We start from the raw sequence: 19,368 nt of genomic DNA, 5'->3' as shown, positions 1-19,368 counted from the left end.
AAAAGAATTTGCTGTCCAACGTCTCCAACAGAACTGTAGTCCATTTACTCCTTGGATTCAGTTTTGGGTGGCCGGCATCTGAGTTTGGGCCCTTGCGGGGACCATTAAGAAGAGAATGGACCCCGTAGCGGCCAGCTTCATCTACGTGCCCTAAGCAGTGTTCAAGCAATATGCATTTGGGCCGCAGACAGGCCCAAAAGCATTTGTTCCTAATAACACAGCGCGAGCCTATCTATTTAAACATCGTTCAAATTTAAATGTTCTTACAAAGTTTAGCTGGTAAGAACATCGATTAAATAACCGTAAAGACTCTCAAATCTTATCTATTTTTTCCTTCTCCCTCGAAAAGTTTGAAGCCTCCCTATGAATAATCCAATAATAATAATAATAATAATAATAATAATAAAGCTATTGGCAAGACGCATCACCGGAAGGGCCCAAGAAAAGAAAAAAGGTCTATGAGCATGGAAGATTTGCTGCTAGCAACGGGAACCAATTTACTCAACCACAAAACTTAATAAAGAGACGTGACATGAATCTTCCCAATCGAAGGGAAGGGATCTTGACGTCAAACTCTTGAAATCCAAAGAGAACTAATATACATGAACGAGTATTGAGTCATAAGAAGCTATTATGCATTGGTTCTGGTAGTTAATGGCTCTCAACCAGTGAGGCCCCATCCTTGTAAAAGAAATAAAGATGTAATAACAGTAAGAACGTGCTCTGCAAATGATTCATTCAATTGAAATATTTACAGTGGGAAAATTGCTCTTCTACCTTCCACAACGGTTGAGTCACCTCTCCCCCATTTGTACTTCCAAAAAAAAAAAAATTGATCAGCAAATTTCAGGCTCGATATTCAAGCAAATGGAAGAATGTCAAGCTAAATCACTTCCCATTCGTATTCCCATGCTTGTTGAAAGGCCAAAGATTCGCAAGGCGCTCCAAAACTGCTGCACTTTTTGAGAAGTACCCTGAAAATCCTTGCGGGGTTGATGGCGGGGGAAAATCTTCTGCGGGCATGGCAAAAGAGCGAATCATCTTTTCCATCTTCTCCATCGTCAAGTATGATCCTACTTCTTGAAGCCTCTCAGGACCCATTATCGGCAATGTGTGTTCCTGACGTAATGAGGCTGCCCCACTATCGTCCTTCTGCAAATTCAAATAATTATTGAAATCCTCTGATTAACCAGTCCAGCTGTTAATGGCTAAACCAACAAGTTTTTCAACAATAAACCATTAAACCTCTATCCAAACTTTGAAGGATGAGTTAAGTTGGTATTCTTAGAAGCGTTTGATTCAAAGAAGAATGGAAAATTAGTAGCTGATGGGAATACTGAAATTTAGAGGGGATGTAATTCCAATCCCATGAACACTTTTTGCCAAAGCAGTATTTCAAATTAAATCTCTTCAATCGAAGAAAATACCTCCAAGGGGGACAAATCAGCACCGCGACTAAAAGTCAACTCTATTCGGAATCTTTGTGGATCTTCTAAAGATACCTGCATTTGTTCTAAAAGCTGGATAAAAAAGTTCGAAGATACTCATCAGCAAAATAACGCAACAACATCAATGTGCCCCACCCAAAATTCAAGTCACTAACCAAGTGAAAAATGGGATTACATTTAGTGTAGCCAAACTGTTGACTCTGTCAAAACGCTTTTTTTTTTTAAATATATATATATATAAGCAAGACCCATGCACGTGGGGGCCAAGCCAGCCCTTAATTTTATTAATAAACTGCCAAAACAGTTCCTGCTCAATAGAAGGAAGCACTCAAGTTTCATGGTGTCCGACTAATGTCAGGCCTTTAAAAGGATCACGCAAAAGAACACTAGCCTCGAAGGTTGACAAACTTCATTCAGGTTTTCCACTCTTTGAGATTTTATTACCAATATGTACTTGTTTTATGCACCAAGAACTGTAATTGTCAGATCTAGGCATAAGAAAAACAGCAAAAAATTTAGCTGGTATTATCTTCATAACAATGTAAAATAAGTCACGAATGCAGACAGGTGCAAAAGCTCACTGGTATCGATGTTAGACCTGGTAATGAGCTTTACTATCTTGCAATTTTCTAAATTTTTTTAGGCAACGTATAACATTACAGAAGCAAAAGAAACGATAAGTGTATTTATCTCATCTTTTTATACTGAAGACTTCTCAAGCAAGGAGGGAGATGAGACAGCAACAAAAAAAAAAACCGAAGAAAACACGCTACCCTGATTAATCCTTCGTGCATCATTCACCAACATAATACATGAAGTATAGCACCAAAATGATAAACAGAGGCCTTTTTTACTGCTTCTTCATATATTCCCTAGGAAATTTCTAAAATAAAAATTATCCATACTAACCTCAGTATTCTCAAACATCCTCATCACAATATAACTCATGTAGTCAAGCTCCTTGGTCCTTAAAAGACGCTCCAAAGCATTATCACAAACAAGACTATCCTCTCCTTGGAGAGATTCATCCAAGTTACAATAACGAAGAACATTCATCAAAGAATGGATATGTGATTCCTGACAATCAAACATTCAATAGAGCTTAATATAAGGGGTGAAAGAAAAATATATCAAATTACTAAAGAAAGATCTAAATAATGAGATGGAACTGGAAACAGATAAAAAAATTCCTTGCATATCCAACAATATATCCAAAGAGACCCTTTGCCCTCCCAAAATTCTTACCTCCCTCAATAAAGGAAACAATCTACGATGACTGGAAAATCAGAATGGTTCCTTTACCCATCAATACAGACACATGGATATCCTCCTTGAGTCAGAATCACGAGGACATAAGACCCAATAATACTACTGGCTTGAAATCAGCATGTATGAGGCTAAAACCAATATACGAGGTACCTCTTAAGCTCTTTCCCAACATATGACCTTCTTAAGACACTGCTTTGTGCAAAATAGGAAATGGAAAAATATACTATTTGATTGACATTCCTACCAAAGTTAATGCCGTTCAAGCGCCAGTGGATAAAAAGAATTTCACAAAGCACCTGATGATGTAGCATGTGTAGAAAACAGAGTAAATTTCTAAGTGACCATAGTGATAGTTGACTCACCGATGTGAAGTAAAGGCGTGTTCTGACATGGCGTTCAGGTGTTCTCACATTAGCATATCTGAAATAATTAAAGAACATCAAATAACTGATAAGTTCTCTATTGTATCCTTCAGCACATAGGAGAGCTTACTATGGTATAAGAAGCAAAAGTTAGCAGTACCAAATGACTGAGCACTGCTCCAGCCAAAAGAAAGGATAGTAATGAGATCTTCGAGTTTCTGTATGTGAAAAGCATGTTGTACTCTTTATTCCTTATTGAGTAAATGTTAAATTATTTTGACAGGTAATTGCTTAGTTGCAAACATTTTCATAAGGTTTGACCAAGTGCATCTTGTTTTGTCAACAAAGCAAGAAACAGAGTATTACTTTGGATCCAAGCGATATTTGGTCTCTTTGTTATCATCATCTTCCTGATTTATAGATTTTTCACCAGTGAAACTAGTCCTCCTTGAATCTTCATTCCTGAAATTAGACTCTCCATCTTCCTGTCCAGTTATACTGACAGCTGACTCATGATCCTGACTGCTCTTCAACCCAGCTACGCTGATTGCTTCTTCACGAGTATTTCTTAGATCAATTAAAATCTTACCTAATAGGCAACGGGCAATCTGAGAACCAAAAGGCATTTAACTAATTGAAGAAAAGGAATACGGATAGAAAACAGAGTAAGCGAAATCGAGAATTACTTTGGACCCAATCTTTAGCTTCTGCTTTGGGTTAATTCCATATTCATTAGGAATAACACCATCTGCAAGTAACTGAAAGACAACAGGATCAATAGAAATTCCAAAGAACAAATCATAAAATCACATGGCTTGTTCATTTAGTCATGAATATACCTACTTTCTACATGTATGTATACTGTGCCAGGTGCTTCGCCCATGCTCTCTAATTTTTCTTCTATCATAAATTAAATATTCAATCTGGTTCCTGCAGCCAAAAGGTTCTCTATCTCCAGAATTAACCTTGGCATTTTGGAACATTTGCAATGAATAAATACTTGAATGTCCTTGAAACAGTAGGAACATCAACTTCAGGACTCCACGTAATATGAACAAGGAATGTACCACCAACCATACCCTCTCATAGATCACATCTCTAATTCAGTGGAAATACAAGAAAGAAACTACCTTCAAAAGATATCAAGTATTCAGGAGGTGGAGTGCAGAGGGGTTTCAGTTTCATAATGGATAATGTATGCAAGTAGGTCAAATTTTCTCACCTGAGCAACTCTAAAGAGTTCATCCAATCCTTCCAAATTAAGGTGTGCATTGTGCAAGAGATCATACCTGTTAAAAGAAGAATATAATATCACAAGACTAGAAAGGACACAAGAAAGAGTATCAGCAAACTCTTCGTCTTTATAAGAGAATGACATTTTGCTATGAAAAACCGAAAAACTAAAACTCGTTGCAACATAGGTTGCATGAGAATTGGCATGGAACTACTGCCCATATGCATATATTGTGTTGCAACCTCACTTAGTTTCAACCTCTAGAAATCTCTCTCCAGATTGTCATAATTAAATCCAAGAAAAGAAGGGGTGGAATGGGATCGGTAATTGAGCACTAGTCCAGTCTATTAGATGAATTCCATCTTAAAGAAGGCTTAAGCATTTTCTTTGTTCTTCTAAAATGGGGTACTCTATGACTTCACATGAAACATTTATGAAGACATTTTATAGTTAATTAAAGAAAAAACATGCATGTAAAAAACAGTCAAAAGTTATACAGAAGAAATGAGAGAGAGAGAGAGAGAAACAGACAGACAGAGAGGACGCAAGCACAAAGAAACATACCTAGTTCACTCAGTGCTGTCAGAAACGGAATGTAACTTAACAAGGTCATAATATTTAATGTAAAACATACTGCCAGCTTAGTTCAATCACTTACTTGCTGGAGTCATAAACATCTGGAATCTGTGTTATGTCAAAACGGCTGCAAACCAAACCACACAGTTACATCCATTACAGAACAACCAAGCCAAGTGAAGGGTCATACTAATTGAGAAAATCTAAATTTCAAATCGTATTGATGTACTTGAAACAAAGAACTCATAATTCTAAACCTTCCATAAGCATAAGACTTACTCTTTCCGCTCATTATACAAATCTCTCTCAAGCTTCCTCCACCGAGCATACATGAGAAGAAATCCTTCACTCCCACAGGGTAGTCCTGCAGCAATGCGGTCAACATCTATGTTTGTCTTACCCAGTGCTTTAGCTTGATCATATGGAGGAATCACATCATATGAACTTGTGTCTTCAAGTTGTTCATCCTCATCCCTTGCAAGTAGCCTCACTTGTTCAGTTACCTTCTTTGTCAACTTCACCTGATCACAAGAATATAAGCTAAGCAGCAGCAAAGACAAGAAATAAGGTCTGGAATTATATAGTCTTCTAATCAAGAAAATTTCAGGAATATGGAAAGACTCCTACCAATTCAGGAAGAAGTTCAGATGCATTTGAAGGAAGTCCAGCCCCATCAACCATCCAAGGTTTTTCTGATGACCCATTCTCATGGACTGCCTTTACTCCGGTAGTAATTATCTCATGTAATCTAGTCTGAGAACGGGGGAAGTGAAAAAATGAAGAAGAAGAAACGCACTGTAAGAAAATGAAAGCTTGACACAGGAAAATCAGAAAGATGGCCACAAAGCAGGAGGTTGCATATCATGCAAATGAAGGAGGCTGTTTGTCTAAAAAGACCTGGAAAAGAGAGTGTGTGTGACAGAAACAATTGTTAAGGATCTCACAGAAACACACAGCAACTCGAGAAAAACCTTTTGAGTCCAAATAGCTAAGGCTTACAAGAAATTACATCTTTACTGCCAATAGTAATATTATATGAAAGGTCCATAACAAAATGTACTATTCGCCCTATACACCATATGAGGATAACTTACATCGCACCATACATGTGAGCACAACCAACAACCACCCATTCCCCCCTACACAACCCCTGGAAAAAGAAATCCAGTTTCCTCTGGCTTGCAGTTAGTACACAGTCTCGTTATTCAGCAGAAAAGAAAAGAACTCTTTTATACCTGCAATCTATTAATTTATTTCCTTGAAGGGAGATATAACAAAACTAGAGATAGAACAGCAAGACAAACCTTAGCCTCATCCATTTCAATACTGGCATTATCAAGCCCATCCAACATGGAAGAGTCCTTGCTGACTAGCGAAACCTTACGAGGATCAGGAACCATTAAAGAGAAATATCATGAGCAATTAGCTTCAGAAAAAAAAATAAACAAGAAAGACTGTTCAAAGATCAAGTTCACAGACCAAGATTGGTGTTAATTGTCCTTCCAAATCAAGGAGACCTTTTGCAAATGCAGCAGCGGACATCTGCCCACATGTCAATAAGACATATCAAAACAATACAGAGTTAGTTTTGAATTGTAGTGGATCAGGATGAAACACAAGTTAAATATATAAGATAGATAGGTCTTAAACTGCAAGTATGATATATTCATGCACATGAAATTCGGCTTGGAAACAGAAAAGTTCCTCCACACAAATCAACAAGGGAAAAAGTATCCAATATGAATGTAAGATCAAATTATGCATCAAAAAGTACACCAGAATACACAAATTAACATCAGCTTTGACCTGTACACGGCCCTCATCTGAGCTGTATATTTTGAGGTCATGGCGATATGTGCTATGTAGGCGAAGCAGGCCAGTACCTTCCCCTGAGACAGATAATGTAACACATAATTAGCACCATCCAAAGCAGAAACACAGTTATCAAGATAAAACAGCCATATACCTCTTCCAAATGGGTGCCAACTTAAAGTATAAAAATCTATGATAATACTTAGCAAACATGATATTCCCAACAATATTCAAAAAAACCATTCTAGAGATAATTAAATATTTCACTTGACAGCTCATTATCTAAAGATCATCTGTCCACCAAACCTATGGGCCCAATTGGGCAAAAGACCCTAAAAAGAAGGATACTCCAGAAATGACCACAACAGCTTACAAGCTTAGAAATAGAAGTAAAGGACGTCAACCTGGATATATATTGTTCCGGAAGTATCTGCCTAGTTCTTCAGCCTGTCAACAAAGATTTAAGACCACATTTGAGATAACAACACAAACCATACAAGTATCCAGAGGCAAAACATCAAAGGCTATTTCCAGTTATCGTCATGATTAAAGAATTCCATAATCCACTAGAGAGCCAAAAAGGTACCAGAGCATCTATGAACAACATTTGAAACGTATCACCTGCTTTCTGCCAGCATGTGTAAGAACACCCCCATATTTAAGAACCATCAGAGCTTCAACTGGACGTTCTTCTTCTCCTTCACCGTTACTTTTTGCAACTTTAACCCACCTCAGTGGTTTCAGTTGAACTTTTCTGTAAATCCCGGAGAAATGACCTCCCTGGAAATTTGAGAACTTATTAGGGAATAACAATCAAGAATGCTAAGAAGATATAAATTGCACCTCAAGTTTGAAATTCTCAATCTGCATGCTGAATAGCTCAGCTATCATGGAAGCAACAAATCAAGAGTTGCAAGCTGAACTTTTCACCCTTTTCATGTCAAATTTAATGAACTACAAGCCACTGCAATAAGTGTGGTTCACATAAAAATGCCCTAACCACAAGCCATTGCACACATTGTCACCATTAATAGCATTTGGTTTTGACTAGCTGGAAGACTTTCAGGCTTTTTCTTTATTTTCTTTACTTCTAGCATGTAAAATCAGTAAAATCACAAAAAATAAATCTACATATTATAACATATAAAATTGCATCAAGTGAGGAAACTCTTTAAATGAACCTCCTCAAGAACCGCTTTCACTTGACGAAGCTTTTCAGCATGCTCAAGATCTTCAGCTTCACTGTCACTTTCCCTGCCAGGTCTGGTTTATACAACATATCATGCAAGAAGTTCGGATCAGCCTTCACAAATTCAATAAAAAAAATTTACTATTTCAATCATGAATCAAGGGAAAATCCACTGGGTTTAACGAAGCATATGTGGACAGAGATAATAAACAAAAGAAACCATCCAGACAACATAAACAACCAAATTGGAACAATACCGAAAGTGAAACAATTATTTTTTGTCTTTGTTGCATTTAAAATGTTAAACACATAAATGGTAAACATAACAGTGCATGCTACTATAGTTCGTACATTACATAATATGTTTCAAACTAAATGTAGGGTAAACCAAACACCAAAATTACAGATTCAAACAAAATAAAGTAGCTTCGGCACTTCACTATGAACTCAAGATCACCATAATCTGAACTACTCATCCTTGTCTATGATAAATGGTGCTGATCCAAATGATCTCACTTTGCCCATATAGCTCTGATAGTTTTACACGAAATTAGTCAAGCACCCAAGAAAAAAGGAGGTTCAGATAAATGGTTGTTTGAAATTACTACTATTTTTGGGCATTTTTCTAAGTGATACCAAGGTCACTCCAAGCGAGCAATGTGAAGTCTCACAGCTTTAAAATCTCCTATTTTCTTAAATTTCTGTGATGTAAATTTCTTAGCACTTCTTTATCTCGATCTTATCATAAATCTGCACACTTTTTCTTTGCTAGGGCTGCACCAGTATGCCCAGCAGTAAAGGAATAGTAATTTTGTCTTGAGAACACGCATCTAGAGGGAAAATTTTTGCGGAAGGTTGTGCCATGTGACCCTATCCTCTGGAGGCTTGACCAAATTTAACAATTTTTCTCTGGTTGTTCTTATGTGCAATCAACATTAATTTGGTTCCGTAAGAATCTACTTAAAATTCCCAAACCATCAAAGATATTCCTTCTTCACATACCTAGAACGGGGTACTAAAATGCGAGTGGCATCTAAAAGATCTTGCAGTTGGACAGCACTTTTCAGCTTTGTCTGCGCAAAAATGTAAATGCAGGAAAAGAATCAAGTTTTACTTGGCCAAAACGCTGAGGATCTTATCTTTGAAAAACAAGGAGATAATTCTATGAGCAAAGAAACACCTCTGATCTAGGTCTCCCACCATTGTACTTTAACATCAAATTTAACAGCTTTTCCTCAGTAACCTTCAACTTCACCTTCTGTTTTGGAGTTCTATCACCACTGTTCAAATAACAAAATTTGCTATAGTAGATGATAAAAAGACGTCATATATCAATATAAAAGAGCAAAAGGAGGCAATCTTACTGGCGGATCACAGCAATAACACAACGCAGCTCTTCAGATTGCCCAAATTTCCCAATAATTCCACTTCCTTGACGTGTTAGTCCCTCAGAAGGCTGAACTGGTTCATTCACTTTCCATGGCAATGTGGGTGGTATTGTTGTAGAAAGATGTGGAGCTTTTGCATCCAGAAACATCTTTCTCAATACACACGCAGCATCATCATAGTATCTGTATTAGCAGTTCATGAACACAGATGAAAACAATTAAAGAACAAAAGCACCATTAAATCAGAAAACATAGAGAAAGTGAAGGCATTGGCCAGAATGATCTTCTAATCTTGCAATATTGCAGAAAACGAATTGCAAATCAAACTAGACATATTTCACCTTTCCAGTAAAGTTGTTATTCCATTAATGCAACTAAATTTAGATACATGAGTGGCAGCCTGTTATGTGTTCGTTTGCATCTGGCGAACCAGTAACAGACTTACTCGAGGATCAGTAGTCAAATATTTAAATTACTGCAAACCTTTTACTTTTTCACAAAAAAAAAAAGAACATGAGAGTAAACAAGAAGATACAACTGAAACAAATCAGATGACATGAAACCATGCTCAAAAGCTTTGGAAAAACAATAAGATTTATATTGGAAACAATCCCCCATGAACTTTACTCAAGCAGCATTAAATTCCAACCGAAGTGAAGTAATAGGGACTTATGGAACGAAGAGTGACTAGTTTGTTCTTCTGATGCAAGGCAGAGTTCAGAATAAAGTTAAAATGTCACTGATAACTTTGCTAACCAGACCTAGAGCAGCAAAAAAGCATGATTACCACCCTACCACAATGCTTATTGACCAAAAAGATGATAAAAGCAAATAAATCATACTTGTAGGAATTTTTGACAAAACTCCATCCATTGACATCACAGACATATGATTGCCCTTCACAGCGCAAGAGATCGAAGCCACAAACCTGTGAATGAGACAAAATTTAAGAAATTACAAAAAGAGAAGACATGGTTTGAAAACAATTAAATATGTCAGTTCTGCGGTGTGTCTTTCACATACAGTATGTTGAGGAAAAAGTATGAAGCCCTTGACCACATAAAATTGTCAACAGGTCTAAAATCAGAACGTGCAACAGAAATTGAATGAAGAAAAAGTGGATTCCACACCCAAATTAACCAATTGGGGGATGCTAGACCTAAAGAAGCTGCTGTCAACAGTATGGCAACAGGAAGAGAAAAGTCAGAAATCCAGCTAGAGTAATAAAGGAAAAGATCATATAATGACAGTGGTTCATGGATGGTCAAACAAGGGGGATAATAGTTCCAGATGGTAAACCAATGATCAACTGGCACTATGAATATAGCTGTACAAGGTAGTTCTATTTTTTACTGGAAATTGAAACATTTAATGAAATATTAGATCTGCAACTGCCCAGAAGATTGGCTTGAATCGATATTTACAGTTCAGGAAACAAAACTGGGAAAAGGTCCAGTATATAGGATTATCAACTTTTCCGGTCTGTGTTCAACATTGATCCAATTCCCTGCAGCCCAATTTGTTACTACATCAAGCTGAAGCACCTAAAGAACCTCATGCATTGTTTTACAAGATATTAAGATACATTCTTTCCCTTTTTTTTGGAGTGCAAATGGAGGGGCAGCGTGTGAATGTCACTGCTTGATATGATGATGTCCCATTCTTGCGAGTTGGACTCACTAGAAGGGAATTTTACAAAACTAAATTGACTTACTGCTTGCTGGAATGCAATGCAAACATCTCTTGCCATCTGCTTCTCAGTAGGAGTAAGCAGAACTGGATACCGCACCTGTAATGAAAAGACCTCTTGTTATCAGTTACAAAATGCTATTTAATTGCCAGATGTGTCTCGCTTGAGTAGGATGCTAGTGAAAAATACACAGTTTCGATCTTTTAGAGTTATGAGCTCAAGCTCACATTCACAAAATGTTCAGTACATAATAAGAGAAAACAAATGACACATGAATTGAACTTGGGACTGTGCATTTAAATAGAGGACAGACGGATAATTACTATCTTTAATTAAACATCAATCTCTTTTGCTCGTTTGCTGATAATGAGACAAGATATGAGAATAAAAGAAGAGTTTAGGAAGGTAGAAGGAAAGTTAAAATAAGGCCACTGCATTTCAGCTCAAAAGTTGCATCAACAGCCCGAGATTACTTCTGATATCATCTCATAAGGTGTTCTCCATGTCACCTGTCTGGTACCCAACAAACACACACCAAAAAAATCTGCTTCTGATACTTAAATTCTTTTATATGCGTTTTGAGAAGCTCAACATAAATCATGGACAGTCACATCGACATAATAATCACCCTTCTCAAACTGATTCTTAAAGTCAGCATGATTGTTTTATATGCCAGGTAGTCTACTTACTTCTTTGCCATCAGGATTTCTCATAACAACACCATCAACAACAGGAGATTTTCTCGCCTCTGCATGAGCGTACTCTGGGCCTACAGTATATACCTGCACCGCAAGCAATAAAGCTCACTGATACTAAAAGATCTAAAATGTGAAGAGGACATAACTCTTTTGCAATTAAAATCATGAAGTAACCACTAAATACAAAGAAAGTTTTAGATTGGCAGAAGTGTGAGATACATTAAATGTCGCTACAAACTTCAAATGAAAATGACTCTAGAGGCCAGTGAATGTGAGTATGCTAAATTACAGATAAAACAAACATGAAAACCTAATGGGTTTGTGTATGCAAAAGAGGCCACAAAGAGGATTCCACACATATCTCAGAGTCCATGATAATGGAATTTCTGATCAATTTTAGAACTGAAAAACCTATATAAATTAACACGAAGGATGTACATCTTTGAAAGATCTTAATTTTCATCAGTCCGATGACAATAGTCCCTAGAATAGCTCCATGCTGTTCTATAGTGGAAGAACCGCAAAGATGGGTTTTTTCATCTTGTGGAATCAATTGGAACACCCATATGGGTGGAAAAAGAGGAATCAGTTGAACATCATCCAGCTCCTGCTATGATGTTCTGCATTGCAATGGGCAGAACAAGAAGCCTTGGCAGGTGAGGAACCATTTGGAGGATCAGGAAATATTAACTGCCGAGGAATAAGAGAATCATTCTGGTAGTTGTGCTGAAGGTTTTCTGGAAATTCACACACATTCTTTCTAGATTTCCAGAAACAATGGCTGATTAGAGTAATAAACTTTTGCTAACCTTTTTGAATTGCTTATGTACACATCCTACATGGTAGTGCTGTTTCCTATTTAGCAAATTACATAAGCATCACAATAAATTCCACAGAATCCACATGCAACTAAGACCATAGTTACCAAAGAACAACACTGAGACAATTAGTACTGATCTTATCTGACAACCTTCACATCTGTGCCTCCAGTAGGCATGAATTCTTCATATATGTAAGATCCTTCGCGCCGCACTCTTCTAACCTCGGGATGAAACTCACTTGAGCGATTACCAACCTGAAAGATGATATATCACGTGATCTAAAACCATCAGATCTTCATCTGTCACTTGTCAAAAACAAATAAATACTGATTTTCAAGAGGGAATCATTCAACTAATACATTCTAATACAAAATTTCCACAGATCAGAAAAGACTGCAGCAAGCAATGCAATCAAATGACAAAGAAATATCTGACATGATTTACCATATATGAGATATGTTAATCATGAGAGCACCTGACTTTAAAACCTCCAAGTGATAAAAATAACAGAAGAACTATTAAGAATACTTGCTACTGGGTGGACAAACCATAATTTCTCAAACATGGCAAAAGAAAGAATTGGACCCACAAGTAATACTGCATAAGGAACTTGTTATCTCACTACCAAAGCTAACAACACTCTCGCATAACAAAGGAAATCACCCTACAACACAAATCTCTTTCAGCTCTCCTCGTGAGAGTGCACTGTATGTAACACTTTTAATCATTTAGTGCAGCCATGCCCAAACCTAATCCATGTTTACGTCAAACCATCCGAGATGCCCAACAACTTCAATCATCCAGTAAAAGTCTTTCACGGAAGCACCAAAAAGCGTTTAGAAATGCCTAGGAATCAATATTAGCAGGAGCAACAGTAGCCAGCCAAGTGTAAATGAGTTTTTAAATTCAGAAAACAGAAAAGAAAACAAAGAAAACATTTCAGGAAGCAAATTGTTCAAGTAAATATGGTGTTTATCCAGCAAATAGCCATTGCAATATTGGCATACAATGATAGTTCACACAGCAAAAAAGCATGTGTAGTTTAAACACAATTTGAAATACCTATAACAATACATGATGACATTACGAGTCAAGTCCACATAAAGTTTCAAAGTGACATCAGAAACTCAAAAGAGAGATGTTCAACATACTAAAGCAATCCAAAAACTCACTAAAATCTAACCTTGCGGAACAATTCCTTCATTCCTCCACCTGCAGAACTAGGGTAATATATCATTATGCTGTGGTTGTCACCTGCAGAAAAATGAAAATCATTTTAATATGCATGTATAGACATAGGTAATGTTTGGACAATGGCATAAGCCTAAAGGCAAGCATACAGTAGCTGTACACATCAGGTAATCCAGATACACCTGACAAATTTTAGAGACAGGGAAAAGGCAAACAGGAAAGGCAAGAGCCTAGTTGTTTCCATCCAATTGCATGAATTGAAATGGTACTTTCATGGTAATATGTATTCGGAGGAAAGTATACAGCCAACTCACACTCTTTGAGTTACAATCCACACAAGTCAAAAGAATACAAGAAAAGGATATCATATATGGCAGAAATACTCACCGTACCTTCTCATCAATTAAATAGTCACATCATTGAGATGTAAAGTAAAATGGTTTCAGTGTTAAGAGGCTCTACATTAAAATCATCCTATGCAGTTTTGGCAGCCAACAAGTATCCAGTCCCACTAAAGTCAAATTCTGGCTGAACTTGTCAGTAAATTATGCTCGGATGGGAAACTAACTAGCGTATTTCACTTTGAGAATAAACCTTACAATGACAAGCTTCATCATACTTCTCCTGATATTGACCTATGTAACACAAAAAATCGTAGAATACAAAGAAAATTTGTCATTTTGGAAAGTGGTTCAAATATAATCATCCATCATATTTGCAGCTAGAAATATACACGCACCATCGAACAGCAGTATTAATCACGAAGTCTAATTTCCGGTTTTCTATGCAACAATTATCTGCCCGTGATATGGTAACAACTGAAGAAAGATGTACTTGACAGTAACTTCTGAATTGTGGTTATCAAAAAACCAGAAAAAAAAAAAGAACAGGAATGACTGGATATGAGACTTTTAACAGGTAAATAGTGTCATGTAAGAAAATTAATATGTAAAATTCAAACAAAGTACCATCCTCGAATTCCTAAAAATATGAGAACAAATCCTTGTGCTGACAACAGTATGTTGCCAGTCCAAACCATAAGTATCCATTCTGCTTAAATGAAGCTAAGGGCCACATATATAATCTATATCATACTGTAGACAATGGTCCTTCTAAGATTTTAAACCCTGGCAGCCTCCCTACAACTATAAAACGAAGCTTACACAGAAAATGGTAATAAGCCTTGACAATTGTAAGAGAGAAAGATACAATTAGTTCAATTACTTCACAAGTTATGCTGAAATGTAATTTTTTAAATGAAGCATCTTACCATCAACGGGCTTCTCTACAAATGGCTTCCAAAAGCGATTACCATGAACTTCAACAAAATCTTCTTCCTCAACAAAATAATCCAGCTCTTGATATGGCATATCTCTATTAACCAGAGCATATCTTGGAACAGGAATTCCATACCTTTCAAGACACTGAAGTTTTTCCCAACAACAAGAAATAGTGGGAGAAAAGCACTGATTTTCATCAGCAAACAAAATCAACTAACAAATAATTTCTGGTAAAATCAAGCAAGGAAAAAGTTTGATAGAAATTTCAATGCAAACTTGGCTGCTGCTTTGCAGGTAAAGGTAAAGGACGCTTACCCCAAAAAAGGGGTAAAGGTAAAGGGCAGTACAAGAAGGAGACAAGATTCTTGGATTGTCAAACTTAATACAACGAAGGTCCCAGATGTTTTAGAGAATAGAAAGAGATGACAAACTAAACAAGTTGTTAGCAACAAGGCCAGAATCTTCTGCCAAGCAACAGAAGGTTCTTCACATTCAGAAAAACGATACAAGTCACATGATTGCTGATAGGCCACAAATGAGTTCTTCACATATTTTCTAAAGCATAGGGAAAATGAAAAAAACAATGACAAATTTGGCATAAGCTGAGAGTTGAATAATTGAGAGACAAACGATAACTAGCTGATAAAATGAGAGTTGATATATTAACAATCTGTCTCAAAACTCCAAGCATGCATGACCATGCCTTGGTGCTGATTTTATACAGTGAATCATAAGCGACAATCACCACAAAAAACGTTGATCACTGATTTCTTATCTAAAGCGTAAAAGCCTCATCCACGGACCATGGTGTTAAACAACAAAAGAAACCATTTACCAGTGGCAAAAATCAAAATCACGTAATTTTGTCATTCTAAAACCCCTAACCGAATCAGGAATAGACAAGTTGCCAGCAATTTTAGATTTGGTAAGGCATTATTCAAGAAAAACATGAAAGATATGAAAGGCACCTACCTCATATACTTTTCTTCTATCATGAAGAAGGTGTTGTGCTTCCAATTCATTTACGAGAAAGGGCCTAAAGAAATCAAGAAGCACAAAAAAAATTTTGATTTCAAATTGCTGAAAAAGCAAATTGCAGTGTTCCAAAGTTTTTGTAAAGACTAAAAGGGGAGAAAAAAGCAATCAAACAAAATCACCTCTCCCCTTGACAACAGCAAAAGGTACCAGAAATTGAGTACCCAAAAAGGAAACAGAAACTCTCAGTGAGATGGGAGTACTATAAGCAAAATTCACAGAGGATGATTCTACTGCAAGAGAAAGATATATTAACAATGCAAACCCTTTTTCTTCTCTCCCAATTCCAACATCACATGCTCTCCAGAGGAAGTACCTTGTGGTAGGGAAAAGCAAGTTGAATACTAGCAGAAGCCTTCATTTCCAGCACCTCACCCTCTCCCCCACCCCCCTCAGGAAAAAAAAAAACCACCAAACAAAAGAAAAGCTCCTCTTTTTCAGGGATATTACAGAGATCTAAACGGAAAAAGCAATTATTTGGAAACAGTGAATTTCAGACAAAAAATCAAATACTGTATGGCATGCATAAACATCCATTAGGCATAAATGCAATAGGGATGACAGTAACCGTACACATGAGAAGACACCAAACTAGAGAGTAAATGTTACACCATGGAAATGGCCAGAGTAAACACTAAGTTACCGGAAATTTTCATTGTCACTGATGTAACCATGTGGCAAACGTGTTATATGTACTAGTTTAACTGGCTCAGATCCTCCAATATGCCTAGGCAAAACTACTATATTTGAACATAACCATGCAGGTAATATAGAGAAGCACAAGTGATTGATGAGCTTCAACAGAGGTTTGGGGGACAGATATAGTAGCCATGAGCAAAATCCACAGAAACAGAAACAGATGAAAAGATCAGTGAATAAGACTTTGACCTGAACATCATATAATCATCAGTAATACTCTTGAACAATCAAACTCATAAAAGGGGGACCTAGTATTTATCACTATTCACACACACATACACTTTTTGCATGCTGATCTAAAAGTTTGTTTTTTTAACCTTTCCACATTATTTGCTACCAATGGAGGAATAGGACATCATTAATCAACCAGAATCTTTGAAATTTTAAAATAAGAATTCACAAAACGACAATCTTACTCCTCCATCGTCATATAACTCCATATATCATATTTGGTTGTATTAGAATACACAACAGGAGATGGGTAACGCATAAAAAGGCTTCAAATTACATACTTTCTCAATGCAGAATATGCTTCAGCTTTTTGCAGGGGGTACCCAGAGGAGTAGAAGGCAATCAAACAATCACATATTGGCCATCTGCAATTGTTCAGAAACTGAGAGAACTAACTAAAATATAATCTTCAAGTAGACTAAAAAATAAAAATCACGAAAAACATTTTCAACCAAAAATTGTCCAATCAAAACCGTTTCTTTATGTTCAAGTAAACAAAACCACAATGATTTTGATTTGGTCCAGAGGTAAGGGTTAGTAAGTGGCTTTTAATTTGACAAAAACAAAGCCCTACTCGAGTGTGTATATATATATAAGCATTCCTCTACGAGATTACAGTACAATAATCTGGTGAAAATACCTCTCTACGGGGTCCTCGAGAATAACCTTGTCCCCAAAATGAACAATCTACAAGAGCAAAAGAACGGTGCTTTAGATAGAACCGTATATGTTCCAAACAGCAACTTGTGAGACATTGTGACCGATCAATTTTAAAAAATAAATAAATAAATTGTGATACATTGTGACCGGTCAATTTAGGAATAGAAGATAAGCGCACATTCTAATTACTGTGCATTGAATCTATTGTGCGGAATCGAGCAAAAATTCAATTCAATGCAACTATCATTTTTAGTTTATAAATTAAAAACTCATGAATAAAATGATAGAGACCTCAAATTCACCGAATGCCTGTAGCCTATCCAAAATTTGGAGCATCGGACCTGAAAAAGCCTGAAAATGACACAAAAATTATATGCATTCGTGATTTGTCTACATCACATCACTGCTTTGACATAACCAACAAAAAAAAATGTAGATTTTGTATTTAAATAAAATAGGAAAAAAAAAAAAGGAAGAGTAATCTAGTATGGTGGTGGTGGTTGTTTGGAAAAGATACGGAAATTGAGCCTAAAAAAGTACAGAACCTCGGAGCCGCATTTCACCTTCTTTTCCATTACACACACTCCAATCTTAATCTTCCTTCCAATGTCTCCCTCTTCCTCCTCCATCTCTCTCTCCCTCTCCCTCCCTTTATCCATCTCTCTCGCTAGAGAGATTCTGAAAGGAAATGCAATGCCGCTCTCTATCAGTATCAGAGTCTCCCTCTCTCTTATTCTTTGTCTCCTTTTTCTTACTGCTCAACAAAATCCAAAAAGCACCGAGCTGTGTAATTTATACCCCCATATAGAAAGAGAGGTTAGGTTAAAAACGGAAAAAAAAAAAGAAGATAAATAATGCAGAATAAAGGGGGGAAAAATCTCCAGAACTAGTAGTATTAGTAGTAACTAGTAGCACGCACCAACAAAGATACGCAAGAATCCCCGGAAAATAAGTGCAACAGTTAATAATAGTAATAAAGACAGTTCCGTGCTACTTATTATACAGTACGACGACGGCGTTTTGCAGTTTCTTGTAACGGGCAAGGGAAGTCACGATGAACGGCGCGGAGAGGAGGGGAGGGAAAAAGCTGAAACTCGTCGTCGTGGACCGACCTTTTCTCAGTATTTTATATACGACAAAAAGAATGGGATATACTGTGGGATAATATATATATATACATATATATATATAATAAATACCAAAGCAGAGGAGATGAAAAGAAAACCAATTGCTGAATATTTGTCAGACGTATTTGATGATTGTGAGGCCCCGCTCCATTAATTAATGACGTATAGTATCTGTGAGAGAGGGGTGGCTAATGAGTGGGCTGGGGATTGGATTTCGGATTCTTGAATATGCATTTTCGAAAGGAGAAGGGACGTGGAAAGCGGATTAGGATTTTTGTTTCTTATGGCCAACTTTATCGTTAGTTTTCTTAGGGGCTGCGGAGGGGAGGTGTCATTGTCGGCGTCCAATGACCGTCGCTGAGATCAAAGGTCAGGTGTCCTTTTTACTTGCTTTTTGCTCTGCTGTTTGCTTTGAGTCGTGCTGGAGATATGCTTTTATAATCTACCACAATCTGTATCCTTTTGCGGTCGGTACTATTACTATTTAGGTATTCATCAGACAAATCCTGAACTTCTTTGATTGACCCAAAAAAAAAAAAATTTAAACAAATCTCTTTGTTGTTTTTTTTTCTATTCCCCAATTCAGCTGATATTGAATACTTTCAAGCGATCCAGCAGTCGGCAGATCTCAAAAAAAAAAAAAAAAAAAACTTCTATA

General features: G+C 36.8%; 1 protein-coding gene across 12 annotated transcripts; it reads right to left on the bottom strand.

Annotated features, from left to right (window-relative positions):
- Positions 1-613: 613 nt before the first annotated feature.
- LOC113722844 (inositol hexakisphosphate and diphosphoinositol-pentakisphosphate kinase VIP2-like) lies at positions 614-19,112 on the bottom strand. Of its 12 annotated transcripts, none has more exons than XR_011818662.1 (31): positions 18,129-19,110; positions 17,875-17,934; positions 17,564-17,610; positions 17,205-17,288; positions 15,931-15,994; positions 14,949-15,144; positions 13,671-13,741; positions 12,637-12,741; positions 11,658-11,750; positions 10,993-11,067; positions 10,121-10,206; positions 9,255-9,461; positions 9,071-9,170; positions 8,893-8,963; positions 7,883-7,964; positions 7,323-7,481; positions 7,106-7,148; positions 6,696-6,778; positions 6,369-6,431; positions 6,194-6,268; positions 5,517-5,642; positions 5,169-5,410; positions 4,972-5,016; positions 4,302-4,368; positions 3,766-3,837; positions 3,446-3,687; positions 3,080-3,137; positions 2,358-2,525; positions 1,428-1,502; positions 778-1,152; positions 614-681 (listed from the first exon to the last, which is right to left on the bottom strand). XR_011818662.1 is itself a non-coding variant. In XM_072060446.1 (31 exons), the coding sequence occupies exons 2-31, from the start codon at positions 18,240-18,242 to the stop codon at positions 889-891; spliced, it is 3,237 nt and encodes a 1,078-aa protein (XP_071916547.1). In that variant the 5' UTR covers positions 18,243-18,366; positions 18,503-19,110; the 3' UTR covers positions 614-888. The 12 variants fall into 12 exon arrangements, 11 of the variants coding, with proteins under 11 accessions (XP_071916547.1, XP_071916548.1, XP_071916549.1 ...); XM_072060446.1 differs by having other exon boundaries at positions 614-1,152; positions 18,129-18,366; positions 18,503-19,110; XM_072060447.1 differs by having other exon boundaries at positions 614-1,152; positions 18,129-18,337; positions 18,503-19,110.
- Positions 19,113-19,368: the final 256 nt, after the last annotated feature.

The sequence above is a fragment of the Coffea arabica genome, chromosome 7e (assembly GCF_036785885.1).
Source record: "Coffea arabica cultivar ET-39 chromosome 7e, Coffea Arabica ET-39 HiFi, whole genome shotgun sequence".
In the NCBI taxonomy this organism is placed as follows: domain Eukaryota; kingdom Viridiplantae; phylum Streptophyta; class Magnoliopsida; order Gentianales; family Rubiaceae; genus Coffea; species Coffea arabica.
This window is presented reverse-complemented; position numbering and strand designations above follow the sequence as displayed.

Bases quoted from the DNA above. Each gene is read 5' to 3' on its own strand.
- LOC113722844 (XM_072060445.1), bottom strand. From the start codon at position 18,242: ATGGATAAAGGGAGGGAGAGGGAGAGAGAGATGGAGGAGGAAGAGGGA. The intron at 17,289-17,563 runs GTATTTTCACCA...GAACAATTGCAG, and splicing joins CTCGAGGACCCCGTAGAGAG to ATGGCCAATATGTGATTGTT. The intron at 7,482-7,882 runs GTTCATTTAAAG...TCAAATTTCCAG, and splicing joins TGAAAGCGGTTCTTGAGGAG to GGAGGTCATTTCTCCGGGAT.